This window comes from Trypanosoma brucei (genome assembly GCF_000002445.2).
Source record: "Trypanosoma brucei brucei TREU927 chromosome 11 chr11_scaffold01 genomic scaffold, whole genome shotgun sequence".
Classification (NCBI taxonomy): Eukaryota; Euglenozoa; class Kinetoplastea; order Trypanosomatida; family Trypanosomatidae; genus Trypanosoma; species Trypanosoma brucei.
The window spans coordinates 4,458,078-4,476,181 of NT_165288.1; the positions used below are offsets into that span (position 1 = coordinate 4,458,078).

The 18,104-nt window shown below is 49.8% G+C and overlaps 7 protein-coding genes across 7 annotated transcripts, besides 6 other annotated features; all 7 read right to left on the reverse strand.

Annotated features, from left to right (window-relative positions):
* Positions 1 to 204: 204 nt before the first annotated feature.
* Tb11.01.8710 (hypothetical protein, conserved) lies at positions 205 to 1,563 on the reverse strand (the record flags this gene model as incomplete). Its single annotated transcript, XM_824657.1, has 1 exon — positions 205 to 1,563. One exon carries the CDS (start codon positions 1,561 to 1,563, stop codon positions 205 to 207), a length of 1,359 nt encoding a protein of 452 aa, XP_829750.1.
* Positions 1,564 to 1,730: 167 nt separating this feature from the next.
* Positions 1,731 to 1,762: a sequence feature (AT_rich).
* A 121-nt stretch (positions 1,763 to 1,883) lies between these two features.
* Positions 1,884 to 1,920: a microsatellite.
* A 653-nt stretch (positions 1,921 to 2,573) lies between these two features.
* On the reverse strand, positions 2,574 to 2,930 carry Tb11.01.8715 (hypothetical protein, conserved; the record flags this gene model as incomplete). The annotated part of the gene is made up of 1 exon (XM_824658.1): positions 2,574 to 2,930. The coding sequence occupies one exon, from the start codon at positions 2,928 to 2,930 to the stop codon at positions 2,574 to 2,576; it is 357 nt and encodes a 118-aa protein (XP_829751.1).
* Positions 2,931 to 3,362: 432 nt separating this feature from the next.
* On the reverse strand, positions 3,363 to 5,879 carry Tb11.01.8720 (hypothetical protein, conserved; the record flags this gene model as incomplete). The annotated part of the gene is made up of 1 exon (XM_824659.1): positions 3,363 to 5,879. The coding sequence occupies one exon, from the start codon at positions 5,877 to 5,879 to the stop codon at positions 3,363 to 3,365; it is 2,517 nt and encodes an 838-aa protein (XP_829752.1).
* Positions 5,880 to 5,911: 32 nt separating this feature from the next.
* Positions 5,912 to 5,966: a microsatellite.
* Positions 5,967 to 6,448: 482 nt separating this feature from the next.
* Positions 6,449 to 6,472: a microsatellite.
* A 189-nt stretch (positions 6,473 to 6,661) lies between these two features.
* Positions 6,662 to 6,717: a microsatellite.
* Positions 6,718 to 7,656: 939 nt separating this feature from the next.
* Positions 7,657 to 7,690: a microsatellite.
* Positions 7,691 to 8,607: 917 nt separating this feature from the next.
* Positions 8,608 to 9,519, reverse strand: Tb11.01.8740 (protein phosphatase 2A catalytic subunit; the record flags this gene model as incomplete). The annotated part of the gene is made up of 1 exon (XM_824660.1): positions 8,608 to 9,519. One exon carries the CDS (start codon positions 9,517 to 9,519, stop codon positions 8,608 to 8,610), a length of 912 nt encoding a protein of 303 aa, XP_829753.1.
* Positions 9,520 to 10,130: 611 nt separating this feature from the next.
* Tb11.01.8750 (chaperone protein DnaJ) lies at positions 10,131 to 11,057 on the reverse strand (the record flags this gene model as incomplete). Its single annotated transcript, XM_824661.1, has 1 exon — positions 10,131 to 11,057. One exon carries the CDS (start codon positions 11,055 to 11,057, stop codon positions 10,131 to 10,133), a length of 927 nt encoding a protein of 308 aa, XP_829754.1.
* Positions 11,058 to 11,584: 527 nt separating this feature from the next.
* Positions 11,585 to 13,552, reverse strand: Tb11.01.8760 (hypothetical protein, conserved; the record flags this gene model as incomplete). Its single annotated transcript, XM_824662.1, has 1 exon — positions 11,585 to 13,552. One exon carries the CDS (start codon positions 13,550 to 13,552, stop codon positions 11,585 to 11,587), a length of 1,968 nt encoding a protein of 655 aa, XP_829755.1.
* A 1,293-nt stretch (positions 13,553 to 14,845) lies between these two features.
* On the reverse strand, positions 14,846 to 17,860 carry Tb11.01.8770 (hypothetical protein, conserved; the record flags this gene model as incomplete). The annotated part of the gene is made up of 1 exon (XM_824663.1): positions 14,846 to 17,860. The coding sequence occupies one exon, from the start codon at positions 17,858 to 17,860 to the stop codon at positions 14,846 to 14,848; it is 3,015 nt and encodes a 1,004-aa protein (XP_829756.1).
* Between the last annotated feature and the right edge of the window lie 244 nt (positions 17,861 to 18,104).

Below are 18,104 nucleotides of genomic sequence, written 5' to 3' on the forward strand. Positions count from 1 at the left end.
CTATGCACGTTTCGGGACCCACGAAACCATTTCCACAACCCAGCGTGTTTTAAGAGAAGGGAAATTTTTGACAGTCACCCACATACACATACATGCGCTATGAAGGAACGAACAAAGTAAAAGAAGTCCACAAAACAAAAAAAACGGGGGGAGCACGGGCCGCCCCATCATGTAACACCAAAGCTGTTGCATCATACACTGCAGCTATCTCCCGGAACCACTGAGACTAAGCTGAGAGAATCTCTCAGAGCGCCGCTGGCCCGGGACGCGGAACAGCCACGGCGTCTCCGGAATGTTTCCTACCGCCTCATTCCGCGAAACACGCTCACAGCATGCCTCGACAAAATCCAATTCGTACCTAGTAAACCTAAAAGTGCTATACCAGACTCCTACACCACGCCATCGATGAGCACCAGCGGGGGGATCAACAAAGACCTCACGGTTAAATCCCGCTCGCCACAGATACGGCGCCATCGCGTCCACACCACGTAGTAAGATTGTGCCATCACCAGTTAGCTCCAGTGTCACATGGGAATTGGGAAAGCGGCGGACGAGAGTCCAGCCGCTCTTTTCAACACCACAGGCGCCACATTGACTCGGAGAGGCATCCTCACTGTTGCATGACATTTCCTGCTTACACTTGGGACAGTGTGCGGTCCAAAGGCGTAGCTGACTGGGTAGCACACGCACCTCCACTGCAGGAGCTTCGTACTGTACCACCACGACGTCATCGTCGGGTGTCGCCTCCAAACTGGCATCAGACTCTAAGGAAGGTGAATCTGTCAAGCGTTCCAATGAATGTCGTTCGCGCTTAACCCGGATGAACTCAGACTTGGAAAATGCTGCGTCCGGCATCGCACTAGAAGAAACACTGGTAGGAACGCCGGTACCCTCCTCGGTGAATACTTTCTGCGTAGACGTCTGCGTCATATCTAAAACCTCCGTTACCTCCTCTTCCTTCCGCTGCTTACGCGAAATGTCTCCGCTGCAGTAGCTACCATCGGCATTCAACACCAACTTTTGTGTCCCTTGGGGCATCTCCGAAAGGACGTGCAGCTGCCATAAGTCAACCTCAAGGCTCGACACGAGCACACCTCCCTTGCAGACGGGACATGGTGCTCTCCTGTCCCGCAGGGAGCGCTGCTTCCTGAATAACGTAATCCACGACTCCAAATCACAGCATTGCACATGGAGGCAGGTTTCGCCTCGAACAGGGCAATACATCGCAGTGCGGGAGTAAGGGCAATAGAGAGAGAACTCCATTGTGGAAACTTCAATATCATCCCCACCCGGTTTCCCAAAAGCGATATCCCACGCTCGCTTCCGATGGATCTGAAGTAACTCCACGCTACGAGCGTCCCAGCGCTTTGCCAATTCCATGTCGCGAAGAAGGCGTCTCTTTACATCTAAAAGGTCATCCATTCCGTCAGAAGACGATACGGCAACCCTCCCGTGTGCTACTGCTCGCGCCCTCGAGCTCCGAGCGTTGGCTTGTGAGCCGAAAAGGAGAACTGGGGGCAATGGTACCCCTTCGCCGTGACGAACTGAGGAGCGTGTTGGCATCAACAAACCAGTACTACACCCCACTAGAAGTAACTAAACTAGTACGGTATGCGTCGCTGGCAAATGTAAACGTTGAATTGTGTGTATAAAAAGATATCTATGTGTATCAAAGGAACAGGAAGCCACGTGAGGCGCCCGCTCCCCTGCAGTCCTTTAACCTGTATATGTTAATATTTTAATATATATATATATATATAAACTCTTCCGGAAGGGAAAGGAAAAGTAAACAAAAAGGGAGGAAAACGTCGTGAAGGAGCTGGTGTCATCGGTTTTTTTTTACAGAAGGGAGAGGGCTGACCCTTGACACAAGCGCACGTCCCCACACACATGCACATACTTGCACACACACACACACACTCTGTCCTCCAACAAATGCCTCATTTTCTCTTTATCATACAAAAAAAAAAACACCTCAGCCGCACCTTAGTGTATCAAAAGGTGTGAAGACATCAACAGAGAAAACACCGGCAGTGTTCTTCTGAATGGGGTGACGCGGTAAAATGCTGTTGTATACAAACCACCAAAGTCAACGGTCACAGAGTAGGCGGGGCAACGTGAAACCCCCGAACATGTGTGGAACCGCCAAAGCTGGTATTCAAATAACGTCGGACATCGAAACGCATATTCGTCTGACGTTCAGTAGTGGTATCACACGCTGATCACTACCCTTGAAACGTAGCCACACCCATCAAGTGAGCACCCGCACACCATCACCCACAACAACTCGCATATCACCTTCCCCACTTAGAGGCAGCTGCTTCCGCAACGATAACGACCATAACGCCAGCATCTAACACTTACGGCAAAAAGGAAAAAAAAAAACGGACACAAACAGCATCCTCCTCGGCAGTCTGCATCTGCGTCAACATCTCAACTACTGGCAACCCATACTCATCTGTTTGAACTAATTGTACTTGGGTTCGCGCGCGTATGCACTTTCATTTATGGATCACAGCTACCTTACGTTGGTGAATGCAAGCCCTTACTCGAGTATTTTTCCCATTAGATTATCAATCATGCCGAAGGGTATAGGCCCACCGGCCGCGGTGAATGCCAAAGGCGAGGAGGGAAATGCACCAACAGAAATGCAGGAATGACATAGCAGAGGGCCGAAGAAGCGCCTTCGTGCGGAAAGCATGCAATCCGAAATGGCCAAAGGCACTAATGGAGGCGATAGAAGTGCACGCATTAGAGAGCGTAGGATCAAACGAGTGAGTATAAACAGCAACAGCACCGAGCGAAGAATTAAGAGAACCGCTAACAAGCATCATGTGGCGTTGTGTCATGTACCATGCATGCAGTGAGCCAACAGCATTGAAAGTCGAAAAAAAGAATGCCTGATAAACAAAGGGAATGTACCACACCATGCGGCCACTCTACACACACACGCACGTACCGTAACGTCGATCTCGTCCCCTATATGCTCTCCCCACGTTGCAAACAACAGTTAATACCGTACAAGTGGTTGTTCGTACTGGTGGAAGGCATGCTGCCCCTCGCGTGGTTCAGCCAAAGTAGTCGCACAGCAGAAGAAAGAGAATAACGGAGGTCGAGAAAAAGTGGAAAGTAAGGAGAGATTGTGTACTACAAGTAAAGGATCACACTCTCTGGCTTAGATCACCCTGTGAGTAAATGCCGCGCACCATGAGTCACATAGTATTTTCTCACATTCCGCTTTTATAAGCAAAACGCAGAGTGGCAGCTCAACACCACCACTGGGGTCAACCATCCAACGACTAGGAAGCACAAAAAATATACACGTAACCTTAATCTCCAAAATTTCTGCGAAAAAAAAAAACTCACTCAAGGGAAAAACTTTCGGTGGTTACAACCAACGCGCAGTGCCTCGTCTTCTGTTTCCACGACGAAACTGTCGTCACATCCGGAGGAGAATCATCATATCTCTCTCGACACACTCCCTCATCCTCTGTACGTGGGGTTGCTACCGCTAACAACTGTGACTGACGAAGACTTGGAATAAATATCTCTTCCGTATCAGAAACCGATGTAACAAAAGAAGCCGACGAAGCCGAGAGCTGCGCTTCTGTGCGCCGCCTCTTCTTGCCTAGTGGCGGAGAGGACAGACGAGGCGGACTACTGCTGCACCCATTCCGAGGGGTACTACACAAGCTATGCGGAATACCCAACGATGGAGAAGGAGATAAGGCCATAGGGGTGTTCACTCGACTTGCCACGGCGCTGTAGCATGCGGATGCCTGACCAAAAACAAGGTTGGGCCGCCGCGAGTATATCGACATTACGCTCCGTGCCAATAGCACTATTCTCCCGAGGAAATGCTCTTCTTCACCGCACCATGGGGCTTCTGCAACAAGCCGTGTTGCGAAGTCAAAATATGCAGAAAGTGAGGCAACCTCATCGCGGCGAAGCTTCCGTGAAATCTCTACTTCATTCCACTCTTGCTTAACCACCTTTTCCCCTCGCTCGAGTATCGGCGAAGAAGTTTTAGTACCGATGACTTCATCCCTGCTCTGCGCGGTGGCAGGCACATCAAAAATCTGGGGCGGCAGCGAGTTCTCCAGCCATGTAAACCACTGACTCATGCAAGCCATATTTGACTCAGCGTACTCCTTAAGTTTAAACAACTCCGCGATAACCGGGAGAAGAGGGGCTGCGCACAACATATTCCCCTCATCGAAACCCCCACAGCAGCACTTCCCGAGAACGCCACTTAGCACACCAACCACCACGCTGTAGGCACCGCTATCAAAGCTAGCAATTTGTTGTACGCACGCAACTACCTGGCCCCACTCAGAACGAAGACGGCATACATCCCTTTTGTCAGTCACACGTGCAGAGAACTGGAGAAGGGACAGGCATATGACTCGGATGTCTTCCAGGTGGGACACCCATGCAGTACAACGCACCATGGCTTTAGAGCTGGTGGCGGCACCAGGCCCCTCTGTCAAGTCAGGCGCTGTTACCCACTGCAATATGCTGAGACAGTGATCAAGAAGAAACGAGGAAGGTTCCGTATCCACACTGAACCCCACAGTTGCGGAGTCACCCCGCTTTATATCTTCCCAGCTCCACGATGCTGTCCCATATTCACCCCGCGTCTGAACCGGCAGGTGCGCACCCCCAGTGGTCACTCGATGTATGCCCTCCCGAATTGACGAAATTAAACCAGCCTCAACCATTCTATCCAGTACGCGGGCACGCATCCTCGGCTCCACAAACGAAACCATGCTGACAAGGGCTGATAACGCACGCAAGGGAAGTTCATGCAACAAGGCGTCGAGCCCCTGGCGACCGGAAAAAATGTCAGTGACTAACCTCCCCTTTTTTTGGTAGAGAGCCGTCACCATACCTTCGTACTTTGTTGAACAAACAGCGGGCGGCAGAGCGGCGTCTAAAAGGAATTCTAGCAGGTAGCATTCCTGAAGCGCCCCTACGAAAGGTTTCGTCAGTGAAAACAGCTCCCAGTAAGAGCTATAGCGGCTTAGCTCGGTGAGGAAATCACGACTCGCCGTACCACCTGGCGCAACCTCAGACTTCCTGGCCTCCATGCAAACGAAGCAAAATAACTTTAAAAGAGCAACGTTAGACGTTACCATATTGCGTAACGGCAAAGACTCGTTGGTATACACCAAAAGAGAGCCCACGCATTTGTCAAGCAGCCGCACAAGTTTTTCATTTGGCTTGGATTGTGGAATACAAGACGATGGGATGTCAGAAGCAGCACGCTGCGCAGGTACAGTCACGGTACCTTTGCCTCGGCTACCCGTGGCGCGAGTTGAAGACGACAGGGAACGTGAAGAATTGTTTCGGTTGCCCGACGTAATCTTCGGCAAACCACCAGTGTACCTCCAAGTTAGTGCGTATCCATGACAAAGGAGCTTCAGTGTTTCCGCTGCGGCCTTCCTACTTCGTAAGAGCGCTTTCCCATCAAAATCCTGCACAGTGTCTGAAAACTGCTGACACGTAATGGGAGAGTCCAAATCCACGACAGAGGCCGTGGGTGGCACCAACACCTGTCCACATACGGCAAGCCCAGATTGTTGCCCACATTGTACATCCCGATTAAAAGAAATGCAAGTGACCTCCGCATCACCACAGTCATTCTGCGGATCATCCCACTGAGGCAAAGACGCATGCGCCGAGCGTGTTGGCGATTGGGTCGGTGATTGCGGTGGTGAGCCCCCAGGTGGAGGATGCTCCATGAACCCAACGTCCTCCTCTGTGAATTCCGGCTGAGAGGCAATCAAACGTGCATGAAGCCTCTGCAACGCAGTCTGTACAATAACCTCACCTTCAATACAGTTATCCAAGGCGCCACTGATGCTCCCTGTCCACATTAATCAACGATATATTTCGAATACTGCCACTAGTATGTATATAAATATATATTTATTTAATATGTATGTGTGTGTGTGTGTACGTGTTTCCTCGCCTGCACTTGCGTTTGTGTGCTCGGTTCCTGTGGCCCTCCTTAGGGGGAAAAAATCAAAAAGGCAGGCGATACGCCAAACACCTTCAGCGCACAGCAGTTTATAAGGAACAAAACAACAACAAAAAAAAAAAAAAGAAACACAGTTGTGGAGCAGAGGAAAGCAAAAGCATGGACAGTGAACAGACGCATTCATCCAACTGGAGCCCAGTCGGTAGACACCGCACTGGCAAAGGCAGCGAACAGGTAAAAAAAGAGTAGTAATTGCCGTGAACGTATGCACTCGAGTGGGAACTGAGAAAGCAAAATGATGCGGCAGTGGGGCGAGGGTGAGGGACGCCCCCCCCCCCTTCAAAAAAAAAAGGGTGATGAAGCAGCGGCAATCGCAGAGATATTAGCAAAAATGAAAAAAACATGAAGGAGAACGGACTCACAATAATCGAGCCAAAGCCGGTGTGTGGGCGTGTGGGCGTGTGGGGAGGGGGAGGAGGAGGAGGAGGAACAGCACCGACGCACGTGCAACACGCAATTCCGGACTCCCCCGCCTTCAAAAGCACAGCTCCACCAAAGTGACGCCCTCATATCACGTAAGCACATCATGATACAACGTAGGTACCGTCCTATAAGCCGAACAAAAACTGGGAAAGTAAACGCTATTGAGAGAATCTTGTGTCTCCTGGCCACGGCAGAACACACACACGTACACACACACATACATGCATACATGCATACATGCATACATACATGCCTCCCCTTACATGTAATAAAAAAAAGCAGAAGGGAGTTCGCCTCACACTCAACTGTGGCTTAAAATGTGTTGTGGGTTTTCAGTTCATTCCCCTCCACACGATGCGGTGTCATGGGGGAGGGGAAAAAAAAAGCGAGCCTTTCGCAGAGCGTCACGCAAACACGGCTCTTCCCGTACACGTTGACGAGCCGCGTCGCCGCGTTCGACCGCTAAAAGTTATCATTTCTGCCGTTGCCTCATTTTTAGTGCACAGCACTCTCCTTAGTGTGTAGCGTGCAGAGAAAGAGAAAAAAAGGAATAAGTGAGAAGATAGTCTCAGCGACAGTGGAAGGGAACAACCGACGGGGAGTTTTAAAAATATTTTTAAGGGCATCAGCGACCAATGTTCAAACAAGCGTTGGTTAACACACAAGTCTGACAAGTGAAAGGGGAGGGATAAAATTGAAAAAGACGAGGAGGTGAAGTAAAAGGGGAAGTGGCAAGCATGTCAGCACACCAGCATGATATATGTATATATAACAAAACAAAAAGAAAAAAATCAGCATCGTCGAGGTCATTCTCGAACCGCGGTCGTGTCGAGAAGGTACTCAAATAAGCTGAGATAACGGGACGAAGTACGAATGTACGGAACAATGGAAACAAAAGCATCCATTCCTCGTACTCATGCGATGCGCGGCTCGCAGTTGCCAATATCGAACACCTGAACGAAACATATACCAATGAACAAGAAAAAAAAAAAAGAAGGATTAGGGGGAAAGAGGAAAGGGGAAAGGAAAGGCACTGGAGGGAAAGCAAAAGTTGCCCTCACCCCTCCTTGCACACCTCATAAAATACCTCCTCCTCCGTCTACGCTCAACCTGATCCACGTAACTCTGAATGAGACGAAAGAGTCCACACAAATATTTTTTCCCCCCGTCTTTTTTTCTGTCTTACCCAAAATAATAATAGTAATAATGATAACGACAATAATAGGCAACAACCACCCGCCCTTGTAAGAGGAAAAAGTGGAAACAAATGCGTAACCATCCATGGCACCATATATGCCACCAAATGGGCGATTGCTCATTTGAATGGAAAATGAAAACGAGAGCTGCGTTTGGGACAAGAGAAAGAGAAAAAGCATGTAAATACACTTAGACTCCTTCACTTTCCGTTTTTTCTCCTATCGTTTCCCAAACAAGCATCATCATACGCATAGCTCTTATTTTCGTTCTTTTCAGTAAAATATTTCTGTCACTTACAAAGACGGTGGGCACCATTCCCTCTCTAGCACGTCATACATTCTGCGTTAGAAGAAGGAAAGCGAAATGGTATTCTCCTCAATACTTTTTTATTCCTTACCTCCCACTCTCCAACCTAATAACAACACAAAAGTGCAAACTCTTATGCACTTTTTTTTTCCTTTCCTTCTTTTTTTGTTTCGGGAGGGGGGGAGTTCTTCTCTCTCACTCTCCCTTCTTCTTCTCTCTACAGCATTCCTCTCCTATGCTAGGTGGTTTGCTCGCCTCTGTCGTCACATGACCCAAGCCCATTCTTTTTACTCCCCCTCCCCTAACTTCTGACTTGGCTTTTACTTTTCGGGTTCCATTACGCTCTCTCCTCCCCGCCGCAGATGATACACACAAACCAACCCCCCTCCCCCACTTTCCCTCCTCTTCTGCACATATTTTATATTACTTCCTCCTTTTCCCAGTTCCCCTCACCAGAGTTAAATACCTCTTTGTGTGTTAGCCTTCTCTTACCACCTCTCCCTTCCCAGGCAACAAGAAAGCCGAACAACAACTCACACTGATATATCCCTCAACTACACAAGTAAATACGGAGAATAGGAGAAGGTGACTGACGAAGTCGTTCCAAATGTTCCCCTCCAAATCAACCGATTTTTCTGTTACAAGAAATAATCCGGCACAGTAGGCTTGGACGACTCCCGTGCATCATCCGGAGCGGCCTCAAAAAGTTTAAAATTTTTGTTGAGGTGTTCGTCTAACTCTAGAATCGAGGCGACATTCATGCAGCGATAGCAATAGTTCGGCGCCGACCAGACAGTCACAAGCGCATCGTTGAACATTACCTTGTAACCTTCCATCACAAGCTGGTGCGAACGGCACAGAAGGTCCAGTTTATTCGATTCAAGGAAAGTACGTACGACATCCTCGCCGTAGAGGTATCCAGCGCCGCGCGGGCTTAGGCCCCACCCTTCAATTTCCTCAGGATCTGACCATAAGAGATCACACATGGCCCCTTCATGCGGTACCTCACACCGGCGCTCGATAGCCTCCATTTGACTTACAGTGGAAATCATTGGCGAAAGCCCAGCGTGCACACACAGTATCTTTTCCTCGACAACACACACGAGAGGAAGGAGATCAAATACATCTGTGCAGTAGCGCCACACGTTTACACTTCCGTACTTACGAAGGCACTCGTCGTAGAAACCGTAGACTTGGGTGATTTGGCGGGACTCGTGATTGCCGCGAAGGAGTGCTACGCGACTGGTATACTTCACCTTAAGGGCAAGCAGTAAGAGAAATGTCTCCACACCATGGTGGCCGCGATCGACGTAGTCGCCCATAAATACATAATTGACGTCAGGAACATCACCTCCCACACGAAACATCTCAATAAGATCAAAGAATTGAGCATGAATGTCACCCACGATCGTACACGGTGCGCGAATAACATGCGTGTTTGATTCCCCATCAAGAATACTGCGCGCCTTATTACACAACTTCATAACCTCAGATTCCCGGGGGCATACCCCCTTCCCGACAGTTTCCAGGAACTGGTCTATCGTGTCCATGAGGGGCTGCTCTAAGAACAGTGGCGCAAACTACAAAACCTTCTTCAAAATGAAAAAATGAGTGCGGCAGCGTAAGCAGTCAAACAGCGAGGCAAATATGAATATATGCACACATACGAAGAAAAGAAAAAGAACGCTTCCGTCAGTGCAAACAGTGATAAAGGCAACAAAGCATACGATGACCGAGTAGCTTGGAAAAGGCACCTGCACGTGCAGGTGGAAACATAAAGTTGCGCGCTAACGTAGATGTTGACTCAAACGTTATATGCAAGTCCGAAAAAAAAAATCTGAGAGGGGAGGTAAGGCAATAAATATACTCATAGAGAACCACATACAACCCACTTGGATGTCAAGAAGATATGGTTTACCCCCGCGGCACATCTCAAGGCTTTCCTCGAGAAAAGTGGGTGAACAGGTAAAGGAGGGAAAGAGACAGAAATAAAATAATAATAAGGTGGCTACAAAAGAGAAAGTATGAGCAATCGAAACCGGTCGGCAAATGCAAATGATGAAAAACACACCTTACAGTGCCTTTACTTTACCGTGGCGGCGCGCGTCCACATGTGCGCTCGAGTGTTCACGTCTAAAGACACAAGGAGATACAACCGCACCTATCTACTTCGGTCATAGTTTCCCAGGGCGTCGGCTAAGATGGCAGCTTCCATAACACCATCGCCATCGACGATCCCCTTCTCAACAAAGTCTCTATAGTTAAAGTTCGAATACTTCCCAATGAGTTTCTCCATCTCACATGTATACGATTTTTCATTCTGCTTCCCTACAAAGTCCAGTCGACTACTCTGAGCGGGGGGCTGTGCTCTCAACTGCATGCTCTCCGCAGTCGGTGGGGCGCTGTCGTGGCGTGTACGGAAATCGTTCAACATGCTTCGTTTTATTGATGACAAACCCGAACTGGGATTTGCTCCGCTCTTGCCGGGGTCCCCGCTCCTCACGCGGCCAATACCAGAATTCGTTGCCTCCTGCTGCTTCATTTCTAGGCGTTGCATCAACTCTGCAGTGGTTAAATGGCGCATGGCTGACGCAGCAGACGCACGCTGAGACCCCTCTTCCTTTGCACGAGCACGCATTCGCTCGTACTCGGCCTTAAAGTCAGGATTTTGAGCGTCATACTCAGCTCGGCGGCGCATCTCCTCCTCACGCTGTTTCTCGAATTCACTCCGGTTCCTCATCTTCTCTTCATCCTCCTTGCGCTTCCGCTCCACAAACAGGCGGAGCTCCTCCGCTGACAGCTCGACATTGGGATCCATCATCGGATCATATTTCCGCGCCTGTCCCTCAATGTGGGTGCGAAGGCGCTGGTTATCATACATTTCACGCTGCGTGGGATCGGAAAGTATGCTGTGCGCGAAGCTGACCTCCTTGAAGACCTCTACACCCTCAGGATTCTTATCGGGGTGGTATACAACCGCAAGCTTGTAGTACGCACGGCGGATTTCTGCGTCTGTTGCGGTCCTCGGGACACCGAGCACCTCGTAAAGGGCGGTATTGCCAATCAGCTCAAACACATCTGACCCCATTTGAAAGTAGCCGGTCCACACCACAAAATGTATAGTTGGGCAACAATGCGGCAGTATAATATGTGCACGAAGGTAATATCCTTCCCCCCTCGCAGTGTAAAACTTAATCCGGACCCTTTCTGTATTCTCAGCCTTTTTTTTTCTTCTTTGTGCCGTTTCCCCTTGCCCTATTGCAACAACGACAGACACCCAACTCAAACGAAACGTTACCTAGCTCACAGCCCCTAACGTCGCACACCTAATGAACAGCGTGTAAAGCAAGTAAAATCGAGCAGGGAAATCAACCTAAAACACAAACAGCAGGGATTTAAGTAGAAACGCTCTTAAGAGTACAAATGTATGTGCGGCATTGGCGAAAATTATTCTTGTAACGAAAACTTTTGACTTAACTCGCTGCCTGGTATGCTCTCTGTTACTACAATCATCTTTTCCCACGCACCAAAAGCAAGACCCGTCAAGTAGAGGGGGGGGAGAAATGCTTTGGCTTTGATGAGCCAAGGACCTTGGCCCAACACAACCTACGCCTCTTACGCAGCCCAGAAACCGGTCTTCTTCGTCGACCGTCCACGGTTCTTCATGGTACGCGCGGAGTAACTCTGACCACCGAAGCCTGTACGCTTTAGGCCCTTCAGAACTTCCATGCCACCTGCGTGGGCCCGACTACGTGTAACCCCAAAGACGGCGCTTCGTGCCTGTTGGCCCGCACCGGCGAGCCAGGGGCACATGTAACCCTCAGCCTGCATGTGAAGTGAGCGCTGCTTCCGCCCACAGGCAACATACCTTTTGAGTACCTTATCGAGAGCGCATCGCCGCATGCTCTTTTCCCGGGGGCGGCGTAGCGACCTTCCTTTATTTTCCAGTGTGTCTTCACTTCCTGTAGCCTCCAAGAACGTTCCACTCCCAGTTGCGTCCCCAGTCAAAAACTCCTCGTAAGCGTTGGCTCCCGAATGCTGAGCAAACGCTGCAAAGGACCCCGCCTGACCAGCGGCCAGCTGAACCACCGAGGGAGGCACCATGCTTTTAGGTATACACACGCCGTTAATGGTTCTAATAGTTTCCATATGCGCACCAAAGCGGGAAGGGGAGAAGGGTGGAGCGCCTGGTGCATCTCCCCCCAAAGAGCCCGTGGGTTTACAAGAAAGATGCTCGGAGCTCTTGTGTTTTATTGTCGGTGAAGGGCAAGGGGAAACTGGTTGAACTCTGTTGACTGCTTCTTCCTGCTGCAAATCAGTGTGACCGACTCTGGAAGTGCGCAGAAGTCCCTCTCGAATCGAGGGATGCTCGTGGAAACACTGTGGCATTTTTGTCGGTGAAACGGCAACGACTCCGAGAGGCACCCCCTCTAACAAAGAGGAGTCCGGTATGGTTCCTTCTGCAGCTATCGTTAGCCTCGCCAACAACGGGGAGTGCGCAACGATGGTACCTTCATCTATGTCTATCCCCTTGCTGCCACCATCGTCACCAATGAGGTTAGCACCTAATTTTTCCTTGGTGGAGAGTCGCATGGCCATGGGTGAGGTGGTCAGGTGCCTTGACTTGGCCTCCTGGTGTAGAGAAACGAAGTGTTGCAATGATAAGTTGTCATCCTGGGGGACGATGAAAGACTCCACCGGGTAACGCTCCTCCACTGCACGCACTTCATCAAAGGTGGGTGGCGCATAGCTCAGCTCTTTAAGCCCATTGTAACTCAGATCTTCGACACGAACAAGATCTGTCGTGCAGTAGTGGGTAATATCATGTTGCAAGGCTGTCATGTTAATGCACCTTTCCGGTCGACTTGAATCAGCTCTCACACCCAAGACAGGAACGTCCTCCGTGCCCAAAAAATTGTAGATGCTTTCCACTTGGCGTCGGAGTGCAGCACCGTCACCGCCAAAGTAGTCAAGCTTGCTGATAATGATGGAGAATGGTATTTGCTCATTCCGCAGAAACACAAATATTTCCTCGTCCCGGGGTTGCACAGGCTTTGTGGCCTCCATTACCCAATACACTCGCTTTAGTGGTCCCTTCGAACGCAGCGCTAAGTAACGGAACAGAATTGCGAAGGCACTCGCACGTTCGGCCACACTCTGTGGGAGATGTCGACCTTTCCATCCACCGTAACCAGGGGTGTCAACAAGCAATAAGGCGTCACCCACGTTGAAGAACTGCAGCAACCGCGTGGTTCCACGCACTCTTCCGGCACGACCCAGTCTCGGGTTGCGTAAAAGGCAGGAAATGATGGATGACTTCCCCACGTTGGGTTTTCCGATAAAACAAACCTCCGGAAACGAATGTAGGCCCTCAGGTAAGGCGGAGACGACATCAACATTCTTAAGGTGCATGTTGCCCCTAGAAAATACTTCATCACTGAGCTTCGCCACTAACTCATCCTGTGGCGACATTAAATGGGGCGGGTCGTTACCCCACGGCTTCTGACGTGACGAGGCAGGCGTGAGCTGCCGCCGTGCTTGTCCAATCCCGCTGCAGCACAAGAGACGTGTACATATGCACATCGCTGTGCCAGTTGAGCGCACACGAGAATCAACCAGAACAAGCGGTGGTTAGTTGTGTCTGCGCGCAGAAAACACAAGGAAACGAAAGTGATTTCCTGTACCTGCTGGTCAGACCCGAAGAAGAAAACATTCTGGCGCATATTCCGAATAAGTTGGTTGAGAAGAAACATAAAAAGGGGGGAAAAGAAAAAAAAAGTTGAAGAACACAAACATTCAGAGTAGGTTAAGGTCAGGGGGAAAACGGACAGTAACAGAAGCAAAGCACAACTAAAGAAGAATAGGTGCAGTTAGTGTTCTCCCTTCCGTGTGGAGAAAGAAAACGAATATTGCTGGAGGGTCAGACTACTGAAATACATGCAACCCCTTTCCTTTACTACAAAACAGTCTTATTTGTCTCTTTTTTTTTCCTCTTTTCGCGTAACTACCAATTGGGTGGACATCCCTCACGCAACCCCCTCTCTTTTTGTTCATGCTTTCAGCATTGTTTTCCTCTGTATGTTGTTTTTTGTTTTTGCCGTTGCTGCGTTTTCTTTCCGATGCCGACCACAATTTACCTTTTTCTCTCTTAAATGATTTCTTCAGGGCATACATTTTATACACACGTGTGCGTATACTTCTCATTCCCTTTCCTACCCCCATCGTCGGTGATGAGCCCATTTTTCTTGTGCGTTTGATACAGTTAGGTGCACGATCTATACACAAAGCTCACCACGAAGGGGTTCTCACTCAACATTTCTTTACTGATTTCTCTTGAACTTATCCTTGTTTCTCCTTCACTCTGTCTTGTTTTTGTTCGTGTATACCAGAAATAACCTTCCCCCTATCACCTCGCAAATTTATTTCTACATATATTGTCGAAGACAATGATAATATGGAGCGCACACACAAGCCACACTTCCCACATGCAGCATCGCTCCTTGTCAAATGCCGTTTGTACCCTGGAAATAAATGGGATGCTTTGTTTTTTTACTATTTTAAAGAAAAAACAGACGATCTTTCCAGCGCAGCTCCTCACTCATCATATCCCAATATGATGTTGCCACCGAAGATGACGGAGTATACAGTCCTTTGCATCCACGCTTCTGGCATATGCACCCCAGCCTGCTGCAGCACTCATACGCCTCTAAAGCATGGAACCCTGAATAAACAACCGGCCTCACTGCAACATCCATTAACCACTTCTCCATCTATCGATGTTACCTCTCACTACCCAACGCAACGACTTCCGGAACCACCCCGATGCACTATCATCATCCTCTCCCCTCCGCCACAAAAGTTGTGCGCAGCGGGAGGCTATGCGCCGTCAGTCCGGGTGGTACTTGCTGCACTGGAGGTGACCGAGTTTAAGGCCGCTGCCAGTGCTTGCGCAGCACCAGGCATTGGAGCAGGAGCGGATGTGGATGTCTCATCAGTGCTAGAGGCATCCAACCGAACAGCGGCCTCCGCCGAGGGATTGGCATCAGTGGGCTTCTCAGCGTCCTCATCGGCGGCTGCTTCAGTAGATTTCTCAGCACCCTCATCGGCGGCTGCTTCAGTAGATTTCTCAGCACCCTCATCGGCGGCTGCTTCAGTAGATTTCTCAGCACCCTCATCGGCGGCTGCTTCAGTAGATTTCTCAGCGTCCTCATCGGCGGCTGCTTCAGTAGATTTCTCAGCGTCCTCATCGGCGGCTGCATCAGTGGGCTTCTCAGCATCTTCTTCACCACCCGCAGCGCCAAGTTCTGCAGCGGCGATTTCCGCAGTCGTGACTGCGTCTGCAGCGTTCAAGCTGGCGGGATCCACGTGGAGGTCATCGGCGCCCCTCAAACGGGTCGTCTCCCCACCGTCATCACCATGTGGCACTTGAACGATGCGGCTTTTTGCCTCACCCTGCATACCGTCCTTGCGAACAGGCGTGTAAGTGACGCGAATCATCTTCCCCTGGTCCTCTTCCTGCACCCTGTAGGTACGCACACCTGTGTCAATCACTTCAAACTCCTCTGTCAGAGGCACCTCCCGCGCCCATTCGATAATTGGCTCTCCCGCCTCTCCACCGAAGTACTCCACTTCCAACTCAAGAGTGCTCCCAACTACAGGATCTCCCACCACATTCAGGAAGTTCGTCTGGGGAATGCCAGCAGAGACAGCGCACTCGCTTGTGGCACGAACCGCACGGCCCTGTACACCGTCAAATCGTACGGGTGTCACCGTGACTTCAATTGTGCAGTCTACTTCTCGCCGGGTAAGGGCAAGTGTCGCAGTGTTGGGGCGGCCAACCTTCGCGCGGCGGTCCTGGCGATCTCGGCGGAACCACTGAATCATATGAGCCCCGGCGTGACCACCTGTGTACTGATACTCGAGCGTCAGTACATGCTGCTCGACCAGTTCACCCGTAATCCGCAAGTCGCGAATCTCTGGGGGTGAAGGCTCGATAGGCTTCTCGAGCACACAGAGGCAAGTCTTTCCCTCTTCTCCCAGCTTGTTAACCGGAGTGTATTCAACAGCCAAACACTTGCCCACATCCTCAAGGGTAGGAACATACCGCGTTGAATTTTCACCCTCAATGGGGAAGTACTCCTCCGAGTTGTCATCTTTGCGGAGCCACTGGTAGTAGCTCTCACCCTCTGTACCGCCGGAATAGACAACCTCAACCTCCAGGTCACTCTCTTGAATAAGGTTACCAATAATCTTGATGGATTCGCATTCAGGCGGGCCTGCCGCCACAGGACCCGTGATGGCGGACTTGGGCTCACCCGCAACCCAGTCATTTCGCATGGGAGTGAACTCCACCTTGATGCGACAATCAACATCCTTCGATGTGAGCTTGTAACCTGCCCATGGGTCATTGACATCAATGGAAATTTCCTCGTTGTCGGGAGTAATTCGAAACCAATTAAGGGAGGAGTTACCTTCAATACCACCGGAGTAGTCTGCCTCAGCCAACAGCACGTGTCCCTCGGTAGCCTTGCCCTTTATTTCAAGATGAGGGCAGGTAGGTGGGCCTGCAACGATTGGGGCTGATATGTCAAAGTACAGGAAGGAAAATACCCCGTCAATGTACGCGAGCACTTCAGCACGCAGGCAGCATCCAACGTCGGAAACCGTTGGCGTGTAGGTCAGTGTGTTGTTGTCTTCGATCACCTCATAAAAATTATTCTGAGTGCTTCTCATCCAACGAATGTGCAAAATGGTATCCTTCTCGTCGTCAGATTGAGTCAATTCCGTGACTTTATACAAATAGCAGTAACCTTGTTTGTGTTTTGACAGTACACCATTGGACTCAGGTACAATTTCTACACCATCCACAATATACCGGTACTCGTAGTCACCGGCTGGTAAGTAAAGTGTGGTGTGAAAGTAAATCTCACCCTCCTCCTCACAACGCTCGAGTTCAATGGGATCGGCCCAGTTATTCATTGAACCGACGACGAACACTTCAGTTGCTTCACCAGAAACCTTGAAGGTAACTGGGTAAAGGTAACGAGAGTGGAATATGTCCTCAGTTCTCTGCTCGTACGACCGTACGTCCTGCATGCAGCAACTCAACCTAACCGGAACACCCTCGGTGAGGACATTGCGGCTCTCATCATCTGGTACGAGTCGAATAGAGCAGAGCTGCAGGCACTTAGACTTTTCCCTCGCACGCTGAAGCTTCAGCAGGAACGCATCAGCGGACTCCTCCACATTGTCGCCATCGACGACAAACCCATCCGCAATACAGTACCCAATCTTCCCCTGATAGTGCTCCAAAGCTGCACGTTCCTCAGCAGTGACGGGGTGCCCGTCAATGGAAACAAGGTTACTGTTGTTGATGGCTATAGCCATGCTGCGGTACGAAGGAACCTCTGTCAATGGGTTTCCCACAAGGTTTAAGGTGTGTAGCGAGGGGAATTTACCATAATGTTTGAAGGACGAAATCTTGTTGAAGTTGAGGGAAAGCACACGCAGATTGGGGAGTTTTTCCAATCCCTCAAAACTGTTGATAGCGTTGTCGCTTAGGCACAAAGTTTCGAGGGAGGAAAAGTTTGAGATGCCGTGCAGGTGCTCGATCTTATTACCCGACAAGTAGAGATGACGAAGATACGGCGTTTTCCTCAGGAAATCCACCGATCCAATCTCATTAATAGAAAGATCCAGGACCCTAAGGTGCTCCATGGTAATGTCAATATCAAAATCTGTCAGCTCATTTTCCCGAAGATAAAGGTACTCCGTCGCGTAATTTGCCTGCGTTAATTCCCTGGCGCTCCTGATATCCTTCCTGTTCATGACCAACCCACTGGGTTTCACATTTGAGAATGGGCCTGCTCGCCTTATCGCAGACGCACTCATTGGTAGCAGTTACACAGGTATTTTCACTTATTTTTTTTGTCGTTGCTTCCCTCTTTATTTTTCTTGTTTTCTCGTTTGTTGTTGTTGTTCGCTTCCTAATTTTTTTCTTAAAAAATGACTTTAACTTGGCCTTGTCGAGGTAACTGAAACTAGGAAAAAAAAAGCAACAGGGAAGATTTGATGCAGTGTCAGTTGCTCTGCCTATTATCGCAACGCCTCACCAAGCTATGTTGTTTGGGGAAAG